The sequence below is a fragment of the Camponotus floridanus genome, unplaced genomic scaffold (assembly GCF_003227725.1).
Source record: "Camponotus floridanus strain SB8 unplaced genomic scaffold, Cflo_v7.5 scaffold23, whole genome shotgun sequence".
Taxonomy (NCBI): domain Eukaryota; kingdom Metazoa; phylum Arthropoda; class Insecta; order Hymenoptera; family Formicidae; genus Camponotus; species Camponotus floridanus.
The window spans coordinates 188,624-206,849 of NW_020229359.1; the positions used below are offsets into that span (position 1 = coordinate 188,624).

At 29.8% G+C, this 18,226-nt stretch overlaps 4 protein-coding genes across 7 annotated transcripts; 2 read left to right on the forward strand and 2 right to left on the reverse strand.

Moving 5' to 3' along the window:
• The first annotated feature begins 2,117 nt into the window (after positions 1 to 2,117).
• LOC105257814 (probable ATP-dependent RNA helicase spindle-E) lies at positions 2,118 to 7,826 on the forward strand. 3 transcript variants are annotated; one of them, XM_011268683.2, is made up of 9 exons: positions 2,118 to 2,170; positions 2,709 to 2,935; positions 3,013 to 3,313; positions 3,420 to 3,877; positions 4,176 to 4,530; positions 4,631 to 4,797; positions 4,910 to 6,523; positions 6,707 to 7,050; positions 7,345 to 7,826. In XM_011268683.2, exons 2-9 carry the CDS (start codon positions 2,729 to 2,731, stop codon positions 7,523 to 7,525), a joined length of 3,627 nt encoding a protein of 1,208 aa, XP_011266985.2. In that variant the 5' UTR covers positions 2,118 to 2,170; positions 2,709 to 2,728; the 3' UTR covers positions 7,526 to 7,826. The 3 variants fall into 3 exon arrangements, with proteins under 3 accessions (XP_011266985.2, XP_025264556.1, XP_025264557.1); XM_025408771.1 differs by lacking the exon at positions 2,118 to 2,170 and adding an exon at positions 2,199 to 2,243; XM_025408772.1 differs by lacking the exon at positions 2,118 to 2,170 and adding an exon at positions 2,238 to 2,255.
• An 880-nt stretch (positions 7,827 to 8,706) lies between these two features.
• On the reverse strand, positions 8,707 to 12,215 carry LOC105257813 (protein enabled homolog). Of its 2 annotated transcripts, none has more exons than XM_020029532.2 (9): positions 11,934 to 12,215; positions 11,588 to 11,704; positions 11,196 to 11,409; positions 10,973 to 11,120; positions 10,699 to 10,813; positions 10,438 to 10,491; positions 10,144 to 10,305; positions 9,321 to 9,445; positions 8,707 to 9,086 (listed from the first exon to the last, which is right to left on the reverse strand). In XM_020029532.2, exons 2-9 carry the CDS (start codon positions 11,682 to 11,684, stop codon positions 8,904 to 8,906), a joined length of 1,098 nt encoding a protein of 365 aa, XP_019885091.1. In that variant the 5' UTR covers positions 11,685 to 11,704; positions 11,934 to 12,215; the 3' UTR covers positions 8,707 to 8,903. The 2 variants fall into 2 exon arrangements, with proteins under 2 accessions (XP_019885091.1, XP_011266984.1); XM_011268682.3 differs by having other exon boundaries at positions 8,708 to 9,086; positions 11,944 to 12,215.
• Positions 12,216 to 12,382: 167 nt separating this feature from the next.
• LOC105257812 (uncharacterized protein C15orf41 homolog) lies at positions 12,383 to 14,431 on the forward strand. Its single transcript, XM_011268681.3, has 6 exons — positions 12,383 to 12,625; positions 12,803 to 12,904; positions 13,025 to 13,155; positions 13,256 to 13,335; positions 13,522 to 13,571; positions 13,892 to 14,431. Exons 1-6 carry the CDS (start codon positions 12,525 to 12,527, stop codon positions 14,280 to 14,282), a joined length of 855 nt encoding a protein of 284 aa, XP_011266983.1. The 5' UTR covers positions 12,383 to 12,524; the 3' UTR covers positions 14,283 to 14,431.
• A 103-nt stretch (positions 14,432 to 14,534) lies between these two features.
• LOC105257811 (protein FAM50 homolog) lies at positions 14,535 to 15,741 on the reverse strand. The gene is made up of 4 exons (XM_025408767.1): positions 15,524 to 15,741; positions 15,120 to 15,274; positions 14,928 to 15,040; positions 14,535 to 14,831 (listed from the first exon to the last, which is right to left on the reverse strand). Exons 1-4 carry the CDS (start codon positions 15,531 to 15,533, stop codon positions 14,711 to 14,713), a joined length of 399 nt encoding a protein of 132 aa, XP_025264552.1. The 5' UTR covers positions 15,534 to 15,741; the 3' UTR covers positions 14,535 to 14,710.
• Positions 15,742 to 18,226: the final 2,485 nt, after the last annotated feature.

Genomic DNA, 18,226 nt, shown 5'->3' on the forward strand with positions numbered 1-18,226 from the left:
TTATAATTTACGCAAATCATTTCTGTCAACATCATTTCTGTGAAAGTGAGCATTGCTTAATTCAAATCTTAGAAAAGATAAAATGATGATAAATCTACATGTCTACACATACCTGGTGATGATTGTGCATTTGTTGCATTTTTGACGAAGAGAAATGACTTCAAAGACGAAACATCGATCGAACACGCAAAAAATAAATCGCCAAAATCGAAATTTAATGATACCGATACTATGTGTAATAGCAATTGCACGCAAAGTTTTTACGTTACAATGAATTACAAGAGACAGTTCCGGTGATTATTCGCGCGTGAGATTCACTATTAGATAAAAACGATTGTGGGAAATACCGAGTGATTCAAATGCAGTTTCACGAATTCAAAATCTACTCAAAAGCGATATTGCGATTCTCGAAGCACCGAAAAGATCGAGTCGAAGCAATTACAGGGTGTAATTAATTACATTCATTGTCGAATCTCTCTTGAATTTTTTGTAAATAAACGAGTACGTCCACGTTTTAGCCTCTTTGATGAAAAAACAAAGAAAATAAATACGAAAAGAGTGCAATTAATACATTATGAACGGAGCTAATATTTTTTAACGTATAAAAATAAAATTAGAGATATTTTGATAGAGGTAAAAATGGTGGAAAAATATATTTAACGAATTATTACAAGAGATATATAACACTGGGAAAGATTCAAATGCATAAATGCGATTTCAAATAGTAGATTTGATATTGCGATTCTCAAAGTATTGAAATAATCGAGATATCGAGATATTTGCAACGTGTAATTGGTTGCATGCATTTTTTAATCTCTCTCTCTTTTGCACTTTTGATACGAAATAAATATACACACGTTTTACTCTCTTTGGCGAAAGAGAGTAAAAAAAATAAGCATGAAAAGCATACAATTAACGCGCGAATGGAGCTAATATTTTTAAAATATGGAAAAAAATTTATATATTCTAATAGAATTAAAAATGGTGGAAATAGACTTAGCGAATTATTACAAAAAATACTGAGAGAGATTCAAATGCAATTTCAAAATCTATTCAAAGAATAGATTTAATATTGACTCTCGAAATATTAAAATGATCGAGATTTCAATGTGTGATATGATTACAAGCATTTTAATCGCATCTCCCTCTGTTTTGTACTTTTCATACGAAATAAATATACACACTCACACACGCTTTAATTTCTTTGGTAGAAGAGAGCAATGGAAGAGAAGAACAAATAACGTGAATTTAGCTGATGAACGTGAATATAACTGATATTTTTAATGTATTAGAAATAAAATTAAAAATATTTTAAGCAGTAGAAATGATCGCAAAATATATATATTAAGCAAATTTTATTACAAAAGATATAATACTGAGAGAGATACGATTATATCCAACAATAATACGTAGTATAATACATGCATACATACATTAGACGATCCCATCAATTGCACATCGTTGCACGTCGATGAAAACTTGAAATATACCAGACCGACTTCGACGAATATCAGGAACACAGGAATAGATTGTTGTTAAAATTGCACGATGTCGACGACGTCCACCAGCACTATTTCACTAAGCACTTTTAATAATCCTTCGCGCGCGAGAGAGGATTCACTTTTCGAGACGAAAACATTCGCGGGGAGTGCGCGTTACTTGTGGATACGCGCGACTTGCGTCAACTGTCACTTGGGTGACAGCTTTCGCGAATCGTCGCGACGCGATTCGAATTATATTCAGATGCAACATTATTATTATTTCAGAAGCAATTCGAATCGACTAGCAAGCCGATGTTCGAAGCATTTACGCGATAAACATTCCACTTTATCGAGACCACTCGTGATATAACTTTTCGCGCGCGAGATTCACTTTTAGGCACAAACAATCGCGATTACGAGAGTGGAACGAATAAACAGTTTTGCGTGCGCTTCATCTGCCGTTGACATGTATATATCACGCTTGGAATCACTTGATTGACCAATGAAAACAAGAGGAGAATCTCTTCGTCCAATTAGCAATTGAATCTGAAAAGTCAAATCAGGTCCACCTTCTATAATTTGCTTTATGATTTATAAAAGCGATATTGCGATTCTCGAAAGATTTAAATGCGATACCTTCTGTTGCCGGCACAACGGTATTCTAACCTTGCAAAAATAACTTGGGAAAGGTATATGAAAGAAAACAGAGAAAAAAAGGCGCAGAAAAATAAATTCTAATTCATATTTACTCGTACTTGCATCGTCAGTAAATCAGTAAATCGTTGTATATTGTTTATAAATAATATATTACGATAACGTACATGTGCAAATATTTTCTCTAATGTTGTGTTTGCCAACAATGTTATTATAATCTTATTAGAATATATACTCATATAAAAAGACGCAAAATTAGAACATATACTCATATAAAAAGACGCAAAATTTCTTCTCTTTAGAGTAGTTTTATAGATTATATGCTTGTTATATGTATTTCTATATATTTTATATATATATATATATATATATATATATATATATGTATATATATATATATATATATATATATATATGTATAATGGGTGTATATTATACAAATGTAAAAGTATATGCTTTTTAATTTGATATTAGTGACAAATTGTCTTTATAAATTATTTTTGAAAAACGTAATATAAAAATTTATAAAACTTTTCCTCAGCTTTATGATTTTAACTTTCTGTAATTAAACAGGTCAATAAATTGTTACAACAATGAGTGACAATTTGGTGGACAGTATCCTGAATATGTACAAATCAACTACGCCTTTCAAAATAGTGATGCCATGTCCTACTAGTCGAAAAGAAGTAAGGGATGATAAAGTTTTATTTCATGCAGAATCTCATACCAAAAATAGCACAGAATCAGAAACTGATTACATAAAGGAATACAGACAAAAGAGTGATGAAGAATATTTACGGGTAATATAGCACTATAATTATATAATCATGTTATCATTTTTGCAATTATTTTGTCTTTTCTATCATTTCTTTTATAGGTGAAACATAATCTCATTTTTAATAAAAATAATCTCTTGGACAATATGTCAGAAGTCAGTGGATTTGAAGAAGAAAGATTTAAACAAGGAAATACTGCTCAAATTTATAAAACCTACAACTTTGCTTATCGACCCAAGACTAATTTACCTATTATTTCTATGAGAGATAAAATTGTAAGCATGATTGATAGCAATTCTGTTGTTGTTATTCGTGGTTCCACAGGCTGTGGAAAAACGACACAAGTACCTCAGTTTATTCTTGATGCCGCATTTGAAAAAAATCAACACTGTAACATTGTGGGTATGTCTTGTCTGAATTGAAATTGTATTCTTTAAATATTTAGCTATTGCAAAATATTGTTTTAATTTTATTAACATTTTGATATGAAAATCTGTGCATTTTACAGTAACACAGCCGAGACGTATCGCCGCTTTGAGCATTGCAAAACGGGTCAGCCAGGAAAGAGAATGGCCTGTCGGTACGCTCGTGGGATATCAAATGGGTCTGATAAAGAATATATGTCGCGACACTCGTATAACGTACTGTACAACCGGTGTGCTCTTGCACAAGTTGATAAATAGGAAGCATATGATGGAATACACTCATGTTATACTGGATGAAGTGCACGAGCGCGACGAAGACATGGATTTTCTTTTGCTTGTAGTAAAAAAGTTATTGCGTACGAATTCTACGGAAGTTAAAGTTATATTAATGTCTGCGACAATCGACGTAGATAAATTTGCTACATATTTTTCCTCACCTATGGAAAATAAGCTTGTGTCAGCACCTATTATTGATATACCGCAGCGTAGCCTTTACAACGTTTCTATATATTACATAGATGAAATGGAAAATTTGGGTAATGTAAGTATACATTTACTAACTACAAGTATTTGAGAATAAACATTATCATTGTTTTGTATGAAGCAAAAGAAAATGTTAACAGAATTTTTTATTAATCAAAATTCTTAAATCAAAAGTTATTGCATATCTTTATTCCAATTATTAATCTTTACAAACTTTGCTAATTTTTTTGTAAGTGGATATTATCCTGTGAATATACATATAATCAATGCTATTAACAAATAATTCGCCTCCCTGGTTTTTCTTATGATTTTAATCGAAGACTAATGAAAAGTGTTTTTTTTTTTTTTTTGGATAGATACCTAAAATAACCAATGATACACCAAGCTTTACATATGATATGGCTGAATTTTGTGCACGTATCATATTCATTTTTGATCGTATTGATGAAAACAGTAATGATTCAGAAAGTATATATGAAAGACATGCTGTGTTAATATTTTTGCCTGGATTGCCTGAAATCGAAGAATTACGTTCTGAGCTTTTATCAAAAAAATACGCGGATGCGAACTGGGATATAATTATTTTACACTCATTGATCTCAACTGAAGACCAAGAAAACATATTTAAAAAGCCACCGAAAGATTTCCGACGTATCATACTATCGACTAATATCGCTGAAAGTAGCGTGACTGTGCCAGACATTAAATACGGTACATTATCATCAATCGAAAATAAATGATACTTGTCTGTTGAAAGTCTTGTCATTTTTATTTTAATTTAAAAAATTATCTAACTCTTTTTTGTTTTTAGTGATTGATTTTTGCTTGACAAAACTTCTTATGACTGACTCTAGATCCAATTATCAACAACTACAGCTTTGCTGGGCGAGCAAATCAAATTGCCAACAACGTGCTGGTCGCGCAGGTCGTCTAATGGATGGTAGAGTATATAGAATGGTGCCAAGGTCATTCTATGAGGTAAGCTTCATTTTTTATATGAAACATAAACTTCTAACAATTCGACTATATTTTCTCTCATACGGAAATACAATTTCTAAATTATATAATTATATTATCCTGAAAATTGCAGACAGTACTACCGGAAGAAACTATTCCGGAAATGCTCAGAACTCCGCTTGCAAATATAATTCTCAAGACAAAAATATTAAACTTGGGTGAACCAAAAGCTCTGCTTGCTCTTTCTCTGGATCCACCGAATCTAAGTAATTTACGAAACACTATGTTATTATTGAAGGAAGTAGGTGCGTTATTTGATAGCGGCCAAAACCTTCAGGAATTTGACGGAGAGCTGACGTCTCTAGGTCGTGTAATGGCCGCCCTTCCATTAGACATACGTGTATCGAAGTTAATTGTCTTGGGTCATATCTTCAGTATTCTGCAAGACGCGATCATTATCGCAGCCACTATGTCTGTCAAAGATATATTCAATATTGATTTTCACGAATTAGAATCAACTTATAATGAGAAGCTGTATTGGGCCGCTAAATCGGATAGTGACAGCATAGCGTGCTTGAACGCCTTCAAGGTATGGCGAAATGATAAAGCGAATCGTTTTATAACTAATCAGCGGGAGGAAAGAGAATGGGCTAAGCGAAAGAGTCTCCGCGTGAAATCACTGCGCGAGATCGATGCCTTTATAGCCGAGCTAACGATGAAATTACGCCCTTTTGGCATAACAGAAACCATGGGATGCAATAAAAGCACTTGGGAGAAGCTTCATATCGATCGGACTTTTATAATTAAAATAATAATTGCCGGCGCATTCTATCCAAACTATTTCGTCAAGTTTCCACACAAAGTGGAAAATTACAAACACAATATAGAGAAACTACTATCGTTCCGCGATCCGATGAATACCGTCATTTTACGAGGATGGCCGTTGCATCAGCCTGGATCGCTGTACTCCAAAAGATTTCAGGAAATCTTCGGACAGCATTTAAGGCTCGAAAATCACGAAGACATAACGGTATCCTTTGATGGATCGAGCCGTGTTTACATCGAATACGAAGGGAAGAATCGCGTGCTCGATAATTATTGGTTCGTTCAAAATTGTCTTAAGATGAAACAATGTCGGATTCCAATCGAAATAAAATTGTTAAGCGAAATAGACGCGCGTCATCGAGCCGAGACACTCGGTCTTACGAAGGATTACGGAAAAATTGTTTTCCCTCCTTCTGATCCGCAAGAACCGCCGCATAAACGATACATGTATGATAAAAAGCCATATCCAAAATTACCAAAACAATCCGAGTATCATTCAAAGGTGATATTGCAAGGTCCCTTTTCACCGATAGAAACTCAATTGGTTCATCTAGCGAACATGGGAACGTCGAAAGTTGTGACCGTGGATATCACATCAGTGAATTCTGTTCTACTCGACACCTGTATAGATAATCCAAGAGGATTTATTCTCGTAGCGCAAAATATTAGTCAAAGTGCCAAGAATATTGCGCATTTGACCTTACGAAATACAACTCTCTTGCCCAATATGCCTGGTCTCGCGTCATTAATCACTTTAATTTTTACGCCGTACATGGAATTAAGACGTAATCCTTTGGGCACTTATTACACGGGTGCTTTATGCGGACTAGGATTTGATCCTTCTACAGGGAGGAGTTTATTTCCGGAGCACGATTTGCAGATTATATTCGATATCGAAATCACGATGAACGATTTGCGAATGGTAGATCATTTAAAATATTTCAATGTTTTCATGCATTATACAATATGCATACTATTAGCTTTATATCAATGTACTTAAATAAAGTATCTGGTAGTTTTTTTTGTGAGAAATATTTTTTTTTAGTATATAAATAAAATCAAGACAATTTTAATATATACTAATTCTATAAAAATTCTTTTACAGATAAATAAATTGCGCCACTGGATGAATGTCGCAATGCATTTTAATGAAACCGATCATATAGACGAAGAGACTCAAAATGAACTGACTATAAAGTGCCAGAATCAAATTAAGAACGCATTCAAGGAAGTGATATATAAACCCCGTAAGACACAAGATCCAGTCATAATTAATAATTTCAACAAATGGGATTTATATGATGGAACTCTATTTTTGGAGCCTGCTGGAGAAACTTTGAGAAAAAGTAGTATATATCGTCTACACAAAGCGTTAGAGTTGAACGAAAAAAACGATAAACTTGAAGAAATAATCAAGCATTTACTAGAATTGGAATTTCTGGCTTATGAGTATGTACATTCATTTTCATTATATTTCTCTTGAATCTCTATGTAATAAATGTCTACTAACTTTTAATATCATGTTGTCATCCATATTATTATTTATAATATGTATCTGTTGTGAATCGTTTTAAAGTCAAATATAATATCGCATATTATTTTGTATTATTAATATAATACAAAATTTTTCGATAATGTTATATATCAGGCTATTGAGTAATCCATTTTTATTTTATAATTTAATTAAGTATTAATTGTCTAATCAATTATTAATAATATTAATATTTTGTATCATATGCACAGGGATCCGCGCGAGAAAAGTATCGCACCTGTTTACTGCAAATTGTGTCAAATAGAAGTATATGGTATTATCGATCTTCGTGCACATTTATGTTCGGAGCAACATACAACAAAACAACAAATGATAGATACGACTGAATTTGGAGAAGATTTGCAGAGTCTTCTAAGCAAAATGAGACTATAATATGTAATAAATAAGATAAGATTGCGGTTACATTTTCTCTTTTTTTATTTTATAAAGTATATTTTTATGCACATATTATATATTTAATTTTTTATTTGATCGTGTTTAGTTTTTCTTTAGCATTATACGAAACCAAAGTTCGTTATACATAATAATTAAAAGCAAAATGTTATTAGTCATTATATTCCTAAAAGCTTATGACTATATATTGTAAAAAGAGACACATTGCCCTTTTTACAATACATATATTATGAAGAGACATATAATTGCTCTTTGTACATTTTCTTTTTATTTTTCACAATTGAGCATATTCCTTTATATTATTTTATTATCTTAATAATTTCCGAAATTAATTTACTAATATATATAAACATATATAAATATGGAAGTATTTTTCATATAAGTGTATTACATATATATTATACTAGTGTTTTACTAAATGACAAAATTATGTTTCATAATATGTTTTCATGCATTTATCAAATGACAAAATTATATTTTATAATACAATTTGTTTTCATACATTTTTCAAATGACGATAATACATTTCATAATAAAATTTTATAAGATAGATATTTTATATTCATTCTCCTATAAAAGTTGTGAAGGACGTCAGTTTTTTTTAATAAAAATAGCTAAACTTACAACTGAATTTATCCTAAAAGCTAGAACAGAAAAGAATCATCTACTTTATCTTCGTGCCTCCAAGAGTATAGTATGCTAAAATGTAAATTATAAATATGCTGAAAGACTTTGATTTGAAGATTTAAGAAGAAGAATTTGATCAAATGAAGAAATGTTAAATAATTAACTAAAATAAGTTTAAATTCGAAAAAAATAAAAATTGCTTATGACAAATTACTTAATAAATATAAATAAATTTATTTATATTTTAGTAATATGTCACAATTTATTGCATTCATATTTTTGCAGATTTAAAGTTATTCATTCCTTTAAATAAAAATAAGAGTATATAAATTATTTTTTAACTTTTTTTAAGCATGAAAATGAGGCAATTATAACTACAGAATTTTAGAAAATAAATATTTCATCTTTGTCAATTCATATCTATCAATTTACCATTTAGACTGCAATATTTTATACCTGCATGAGAGAATTATTCTATATGAATATATATGTGAGAAATTCTTTAGAATCATTTTTTAATTACCAACTAAAAATTATAAATAATTTATAAATTCATTCATTGCAAAATCAAAATTTCCGGCTTTGCTTGTAGTGACATGTCGTGATATCAACAATGATAGATGGTTAAACATTATACAATAGATGGTGCACAGTTTGAAATCTACTTATTAATGATTCCATTATTTTATCAGATTCTTAAATTTCTTTCAGTGAATAGACATGTATTTTTTTATATTTCTCGTTGAAGATAACGAGCTCCAGGTTGTGTATATAATAGTCTACCAGGTACATTAGCAGCCGCGCCGCTGACATAAGTACCAGGAGATGGTGGTGGTGCCGGTGGATATGGACCAGGAGGTGGTTGAGGTGCTCGTACAGGATAACCTGAAGTAATTCCTCCTGTTTTTGCACCCTGCATTTACAGATAACGATAAAAATTCAATTATATACAAATATATGTAATTACAGTTATTTCAGTTTTTTCATTATGAGTGTATTTTATTATAATGAATATTATGTGCATGCGGAATTTATGAAGAAGCTGCAAATTTTAGATGTATGTTATTTGAAATCATCAGCATTATTTTTTTCTATTTTTTCTAAAAAATTCAAACATACGGAGAAATAATAATATTTAAGATATAACCTGAGGTGGTTGTTGAATCGGAATAGCTCCACCATGAACAGTAACATGATTCGTCGGTCGCAGATAAAACTTATCCTCACCATAAGCACCTTTATGTTCCATCGAGTGTAAATTAGTTACATATGCTGTAAAACATATATAATTTATATAAGTAAAGGATACAAGTTTGTGAGATTTTATTACTTCTGTCTCTTTATAATGCTCTACTATTAAATATTAGAATTGCACATATTATAAAATGTGAAGTGATTAACAAGGAGTCCAATAAAATGTTTTTTATACATCAAATAAGAATAAAATGATAGAATTATTATTTTTATTTCATCAAGATCATCTTTTTCATTTCGAATTTATATCTTGATTTTAAGTATAATGATTATAACAGTATTTTCTCTCTTTCTTCTTTATATTGATCTCACAAAAGAAGAAGAAAAAAGACCAATATGGATACCTTGCGAATTCCTTTCAAAAATTAATTTTAAAAAAATTTTTTTTTAATTTTATTTAATTTTATTGACGTAATTAATTAGAAGTATTTTGATGAATAAACTTTTATATAAAATATTTTTTGATATCTCAATATAAGTCTTTATATCGAGAAAAACCGAAAATCTTTGTAGTATATATTTATTCTTTCAATTAGTTTGTGCTTTCTTTTAGGTTTTTCTATTAAATATATCAATCTATAAAAATGAAGATTTAATAGAGTTCGTTATCTTTAACGAGAAATATAAAAAATATACATGTCTATTCAATGAAAGAAATTTAAGAATTACATACTCTGTAAAATAATATAAGAATTGACATTGATAGTTAATATTACCAGTCTGATGTGTAGCTAGTGGTGCTCTACCTCCCGAAAGATAAACAGGTTTAGCTGATTCTGAGGATTCTCGGGACGGTTGTGACACAGGTGCAGAATAACTGTAAACACTCTGGCCTGTAGGCGTCGAGTAAAAATTCGACGCGGAATATTGATTATTTTCTGTTGAATGAAAAGAAAATACACAAGATGAGTAAAATATTTGCTAATATAAAACGAATAGTGTACGTTCTCATATTTCTTGACAAAAATAAAATGACACAAAACTAGTTGTAAAAAAATTCATCCACTTACTGTTCCAAAGAACTGCTCGAGAATCACTAGATCGTCTAGCAGCTTCCTCAGATTCTACGAAAGTACAGATATGATAAAATAGTTTAATCCATCATGCATTATTAAAGATTTTGTAAAAAGATTGCAGTCTGTGAAAATTAATTTGTGTTATATTTTAACTTAACCTTTTCTTTTAGATTTGGATTATTGCTAATAAAAGAAATACAAACAGTTGTTTGCAAAATACATGTATGGCAATAAGTGTGACTTTTATATACTCACTAGGAGGAGGGGGATTGTAATTTGGAATGGATGGTGGTGGTTTATATCCATATACGCTATGGTATGGAGATGCAATAGGTGGTGGTGATGGACTGTGAGTCCTTTTTAAGGTGCCCTATAAACAAAGATATATAAATGAAGTATTTTATTTGGTGATGGACTATGAGTCCTTTTTAAGGTGACCTATAAACTAAGATATATAAATGAAGTATTTTATTATCAAAATATATAAGATTTTTACAATGAAGTATATATATGTATACATTACACATACGCTTGGTAACAGATGTGTTGGAGCACCAACTGCAACTTTGTAAAGAGGACTGCTGCTTCGTGTTATTGGTAAAAATAATTGAGGATGTACCACTCTTGGACCTGTTGCTGGATATCCTCCTACTGTTGTTAAGACTTCTGAAGAAACACTGAAAAATAAAATCTTTTTACAAATCTTATTCTTGAATATGACTTTTGCAAAGACTGCAAAGAATTATATAAACCTGGTTTCCTTTATAAGTTGTCGTCTTCTATCATCCTCATTTAAAACCTTTTTCAATTGTAAAAACAACTGATGTTTCTCATCTTTTAATTGGGCTAATTCATTCTCCAAGGTAGAGATTTGTTCTCGTGTTTCTCCTAGTGTCATCACATCTTGTTTCTGTTGTCGCTCTCTTTCCTTACGTAAACGTTCTTCTTCTGCATCAGCTTCTTGTTCTGGGATATAACATATGTATGTAAAATGTTACTAAAAAAAGTTGATTTTTAGAAAGAGATCAATACAATATATATCTAGAAAAGAGTAGCTTTTATATATAAATTAGAATGATTAAAACAAATGTCGATAAATAGGTGTAAGTTTTTAATAATGGAAAGAAAAATTTTTTTCATTTACCCTGTTTCTTTCGTTGTCGTTCTCTCATAATGTGAATTTTTAATGCCTGCCACATTTGTTCATTGCGTTGAGGTGGTCCAACTAGCATTGCCGGCATCTTTTTGTCCTAATAGTATTCTACAAACAGACACACACATTTTCTCTCTTTCTTTTTATAATATAATATTGCGTATTTATTACATTATATATAAAATATATAACAATTTGTTTCTTTATATATGCACACTCATATGCGCAACTACTGTAAATTCAGAATTTAGTGGATCTCAACAGTTGCGAGTAATTTAAAGTGATGTCAAAAGAATTTTTTGTGTGGAGCGAAGTAAGAATTATGTGATGTACATACGTTAATATACCTTAGATAATTTGTGAAAACGATCCTGTTTTAAATTATCCAGATGTGAAAGCTGAGAGAGAGAAAGAAATCATACAAATATCATTTAGATAACCTCAGTGACATCCGTCTTATATAAACGGGTCTATGATATAAACGAGCTTTTCGTATGTTAGCCCATAATGTCTATTCTCTAATTTCTTAAAAATATTGTCGAGTCATAACGATAAAACTATTTTATATTTCGAATTATCGATATAATTTATACAATTGTGTTTTTGTCCTTTAAACCAGTATATCCATAGACATAAAGTATATAGACGGGCACCAATCAAATCTTTGCTACAATATGTTCTAAAATTTACTCTTTGAAGTAAAGTAGCTTTCGATTGGCCAGTCAAGGCAAAAGAAATAAATTTTTTTTTTCCTGATTGGTCAATCAAAGACTAAGCTACTCGAATAAATTTTAGAATTCAACATAAGAGTTGCCCTAAATCAGCTGATAGTACCAGATAAACACAATAAACAATACTATTATTTTAGCACATTTTCTTGTTTATGTTATAAATGCACTTTTAGCACATTTTCTTGTTAATAATATAAATGATGAAGACCGAGACGTATAACGAGATTACAACGACAATTCGTAATTTTCGAGGGCTGTCGAAAGATTGTGCCAAAATGCTGAAGGAAAAATATAATGAGTAAAAAGTTCTTTTTTAATAATGTATCAGTAAAAAAATAAATAGTAAATTTAAACATAATTTTTTGATTTATAAATAATTTGCAATTAGACACATCAATCATGTCATTTCTACTGTGTTCATATGTGATTTTTAAAATACTAAAACACTAAAAATCTCTTTTTCTTATTTATACAGCATCCATTCAAATACATTGCATAGCATTTTATCTTTAGAGATACAACAGAAAATGAAGGTTAACCATATTAAATTATTTGGGAATAAAAGTTATTACGACAGGTAAATTGAGTTTAATAAGATCATTGTAGATTTTTGTATAAGTATTTTTTCAGAAAAATATAATTTTTTAAATTGCAATGATCTCATATTTATATTGTGTTTTTTTTTTACAAATTTTAGTTATTTGGAGGCAGTACAGAATGGAGAACCAACAGGTATTTTATTGAGAATGGCAAAAAATATTGATGCTGCACCAGCCTTATTAGCACGTAATGTTTTGGAGAAATACTGTGTGTGTAATAATGCAAATGGTATATAGTAATAATTAATGATAATAGAGAATAAGCCATACAAAATAATTAATAAACTTTGAGTTAGAAATAAAAATATATTAAATATATTATATTTCAGTGTCAAAAAATGTAATTACTAAGCTGTTTAAGGATACTACACTCATCGGAGATAAAGATCTTGCATATGAAATTTACCTGGTAATCAATTTAAGAAATAATATAGTGTCTCATAAAAAGTATAAGGGTGTATTACATACTTTATTTTGATGATTTTGTATTTTAGCAAATCTAATATATTTAATTACAATATAAGTTATTAATTTAAATACTTTGAAAGGAATTAACATTTTTAAAAAAATTCATGATTTAATGTTTTCTTTTCAGTGTATATTATATGACGATTTGTACGGTCCTATAGCTGATGCTATGGGGATGTAAGTATCCTTCATTGCAGTTAGAAAGTATATAACTATATAATTTTCTTGTTAAATAGAATTAAATGTTTATTTATCAATCTTCAATAAAAAAAACTTTTATCTTCATTTTAAAGAAAGTAAATTATATAATATTTTAAATTTTTATTAAAAATTCTGACACTTGCTCTATATTTTTGTTTGTCAATTTTGTATATAAAATTGTGGCATAATTATTACTACTAAATTGCGGAACACAAAATAAAAGCTGATTAATTCTCAGATTTACAATGGATTTTAACATACATCATTACATAGAAAGATTACATTTATTTTTTCAGTTGTATAGGACAAGAATATGAAATAAAACTTCAAGATTGTTTAATACAAAGAAATATTGCATTCCGTAATGAGGAACATTTACGATTACGAGGATATGATAAGACTCCAGACATCAAGCTGGAAGTTCCAATTGCAGTGAATGGCTGTGTAATAAATTGGATTGAATCTAAGGCTCGATTTGGCAATGTGGAAGTTCATCAAAAGTATATAAAGGAACAGTTCTTGAGTTATTGGAATAGATTCGGATCTGGACTTGTTATTTATTGGTTTGGATTTCTTGAAAGTCTGAACAAATCAACTGAGAAGAAGTTCATTATAATGGATCACTTTCCCGAAAATGTTACATACATGGATCCAGCTTGTATCAAGCCTACCACCAATAGTACATGATTATTATCAATACATTGCATTTATCCATTGCCACGATGCCTATCATGGATTAACATCATATATTTCCTGACTTTTGTTAAATAGATAAATACTGTTTTATATTTTTATACTGATTACATAATCATATTTAAATGATTAAAATCTTTATTTTTTTCCTGTTGATAAACCTCATAAATTTTGTAATATATAAATATATTATATACATGAATAAATAAATTAAATCACAAAATCAAAATATATCGCTATAGATATATACATATATTTTACAATATTATAAGGAATTATTGATCTAGAAAAAAGCTATCTATGCACAATTGTAAAATTAATGTTGTACGAATATTCATTTGTGCATCCAAACTAAAAATTGAATGTAAGAGAATATGATAAATATTCTTGTTTTATGTTAAATGATCCAGCAAAACAAACTATCAAATTTTATCTTTCTTTTTATTTTTATCTGATACTGTATATTTGTCATAACTTTTTGTTGGATCAAAAGGTTCCCATCTACTCGCTGGAAAGATATGTTTATTTCTTTCGTACCATGATCTAAAAATATTTAAAAAAATTTCATTATGTAAAATATATAAATGAAAATAAAAACACTAATGCAATTAAATAAATATTTTAATAATAAATAAATACCTGAGTAATACTTTTCCAGCATGTGATTCCTCAGTTTCAACAGAAGCATCATGCATAACTCTAATATCATCGTGAACGTCAAATGTAAATAAGGGCCCGCTCTTGCCTCGTGCCTAATCACATATAAATAAGATGGAAGTTGTAATATTGTTTTATGAATCTATATATATCTATATCTACAAATACTCTTACCTTAGTTACAATGAAATCGTAGAATGTGTAATGATGTGGCAAAATAAGATCTTCTTTAACATACATTAATTGATCTGCCATTACTGTTTTAAGTTCACTAAATTCACGCCTTAATACTTCCAAACATCTTTGAAGAAGCTGATAAATAGAATTACCTGCAGAAGAAAAAAAATTTATTTGCAATAGAATTCATTATATGATACTACTATGCTTCTCAAAAATGATGGAAAGAGAACTGTATAAAAAGATTATAAAAATGTTACTAATGGTAATACTCCATCGGCAGTCTATAATTGTTACATACATATACAACATACGCATATATACATATATTAGATATTGTTTTAAGAATTTTTTTAGATATTGTTTTAATATTAAAACTTTTTATATATTAGGATGTTTACCTTTCTTCATTATAACACTTCGACGATGACCAGATCCATCCCAATAGCTGAATGTAATTTCAATCTCTTCTTCCTTCAGTGCATTCTGTTTTCTAGCCCATTCTTGTCTTAATTCCTCCCTTAGTTTATTTTCTTCCTCCTCTCTTTCTCTATCTGGTAAGAAACTTGTATCTACATCTGGATTTTTCTTAATCTTATTTAATAAAGGCTATTGCTTCATATTTCAGGATTTTTCAGATTATTTGTATCCATCTCATTGAATTTCTCCGATCAGTTAAAATAGCTGAATTTCTTTTCTGTTTCTTTTTGCTGATTTTTTTTCCTGCTTTCCTTTTCCTGCAATTTCTTTCCGTTTTCACTATATTTCTGTTTGGTTTCATCTCATTCATTAATAACAATCTGAAGTTTAACGTTGTTCAACGCATTATAATGATTGCAATTTATTTCTATATTATTAATTTAAGTCATCTTGAATTTTCCTTTTTTCGTAATCTATTTTGCTGCGATTTCTCTTTTTTCATTAACTGCATAGTCCAGCTTCACTCTGCTTTCCATATTTTCGAAATTTGAATTATTAAATTTTTAATGATAACTCTGATTTCCAAATTTTTTATCATATAAATATAAGAACTCAATTGTTATTTTTTAAAGATATAAATACAGCAAATATTTTCAATAATATAGAATTTATAATAAAATACTAATATTTTATAAATTTATGAATTTTATATAGAAGAAATTTTTTAAAAATTTATAATGAGTTTGATCATGATTTATCTAAAGTATAATATATATATTATATGTATTCTCACTAGCAACACAATTTTTTTAATACTCAAGAGGAATTTATGAGTTTAAACCATCGACATAGTATATCCAGTAGCGCATCTCTCCCGATTTTGTGTTGGCCAAAATGGAGTGCGCATGCGCGAAATAAGTAAGTTGACTAGTTCTACCAGAGAGAAACCTGAGAGCGTCCACCTCGCTTTAACGGGTATATTGTCCTAATGCGCTCCCTGACAAAGTGGACGTCAACTATATCCATTTCAGTCGATAATAATACATGGTTCGTGTCTGAGCTATGGTTCATGTCCAAGCTATGGAGTGACCACAAACGTGATACTCCCTCTATGGACATTCAAAACATGGACATGAACTACAAAATCAAAGTCCATGAATGTTCTCAGAGGGTAATATATAATTGCACAATTTCTGGTTTTGTTCCGTGCTATGTGCACGAAATGCCGGTAGCGCTATATAACAATTAAATAATTATGTGTGTAAATTGATAATAAATAAATTATTCAATCGCGACAGATACTGTAATATTCAAAGATGAAATAAATATTTTTCAAAATAAATAGGTAAATAATACGGCTCAATGTATTTATCAACATGATAATTAAGTAAAGAGCATTAAGAGCCCACAAAACGCGGATGGCAATGCGTAAATTATTTCGAACATTAATTGTTCGCGAAATATTTTTTTTTTTATTTTTAAATGCGTTATTAGGAGAACATGATTTGTAAAGAGGTCATCAACGCATTATCGACCTCCTCGCAAAATATATTCTCCTGATAATATAAAATAATAAGAAACGAATTTTCGAAAATTTTCACGCTTGCGTTATTAGGAGAACATGATTTGTAAAGAGGTCATCAACGCATCATCGACCTCCTCGCAAAATATATTCTCCTGATAATATAAAATAATAAGAAACGAATTTTCGAAAATTTTCACGCTTGAGTTATTAGGAGAACATGATTTGTAAAGAGGTTACCAACGCATCTTCGACCTCCTCTCAAAATATATTCTCCTGATAATATAAAATAATAAGAAACGAATTTTAGAAAATTTTCACGCTTGCGTTATTAGAAGAACATGATTTGTAAAGAGGTCATCAACGCATCATCGACCTCCTTGCAAAATATATTCTCCTGATAATATAAAATAATAAGAAACGAATTTTCAAAAATTTTCACGCTTGCGTTATTAGGAGAACATGATTTGTAAAGAGGTCATCAACGCATCATCGACCTCCTCGCAAAATATATTCTCCTGATAATATAAAATAATAAGAAACGAATTTTCGAAAATTTTCACGCTTGCGTTATTAGGAGAACATGATTTGTAAAGAGGTTACCAACGCATCTTCGACCTCCTCGCAAAATATATTCTCCTGATAATATAAAATAATAAGAAACGAATTTTAGAAAATTTTCACGCTTGCGTTATTAGAAGAACATGATTTGTAAAGAGGTCATCAACGCATCATCGACCTCCTCGCAAAATATATTCTCCTGATAATATAAAATAATAAGAAACGAATTTTCGAAAATTTTCACGCTTGCGTTATTAGGAGAACATGATTTGTAAAGAGGTCATCAACGCATCATCGACCTCTTCGCACAATATATTCTCCTGATCATATAAATTATAAGAAACGAATTTTCGAAAATTTTCGCGCTTGAGTTATTAGGAGAACATGATTTGTAAAGAGGTCATCAACGCATCATCGACCTCCTCGCACAATATATTCTCCTGATAATATAAAATAATAAGAAACGAATTTTCGAAAATTTTCGCGCTTGCGTTATTAGGAGAACATGATTTGTAAAGAGATCATCAACGCATCATCGACCTCTTCGCACAATATATTCTCCTGATCATATAAATTATAAGAAACGAATTTTCGAAAATTT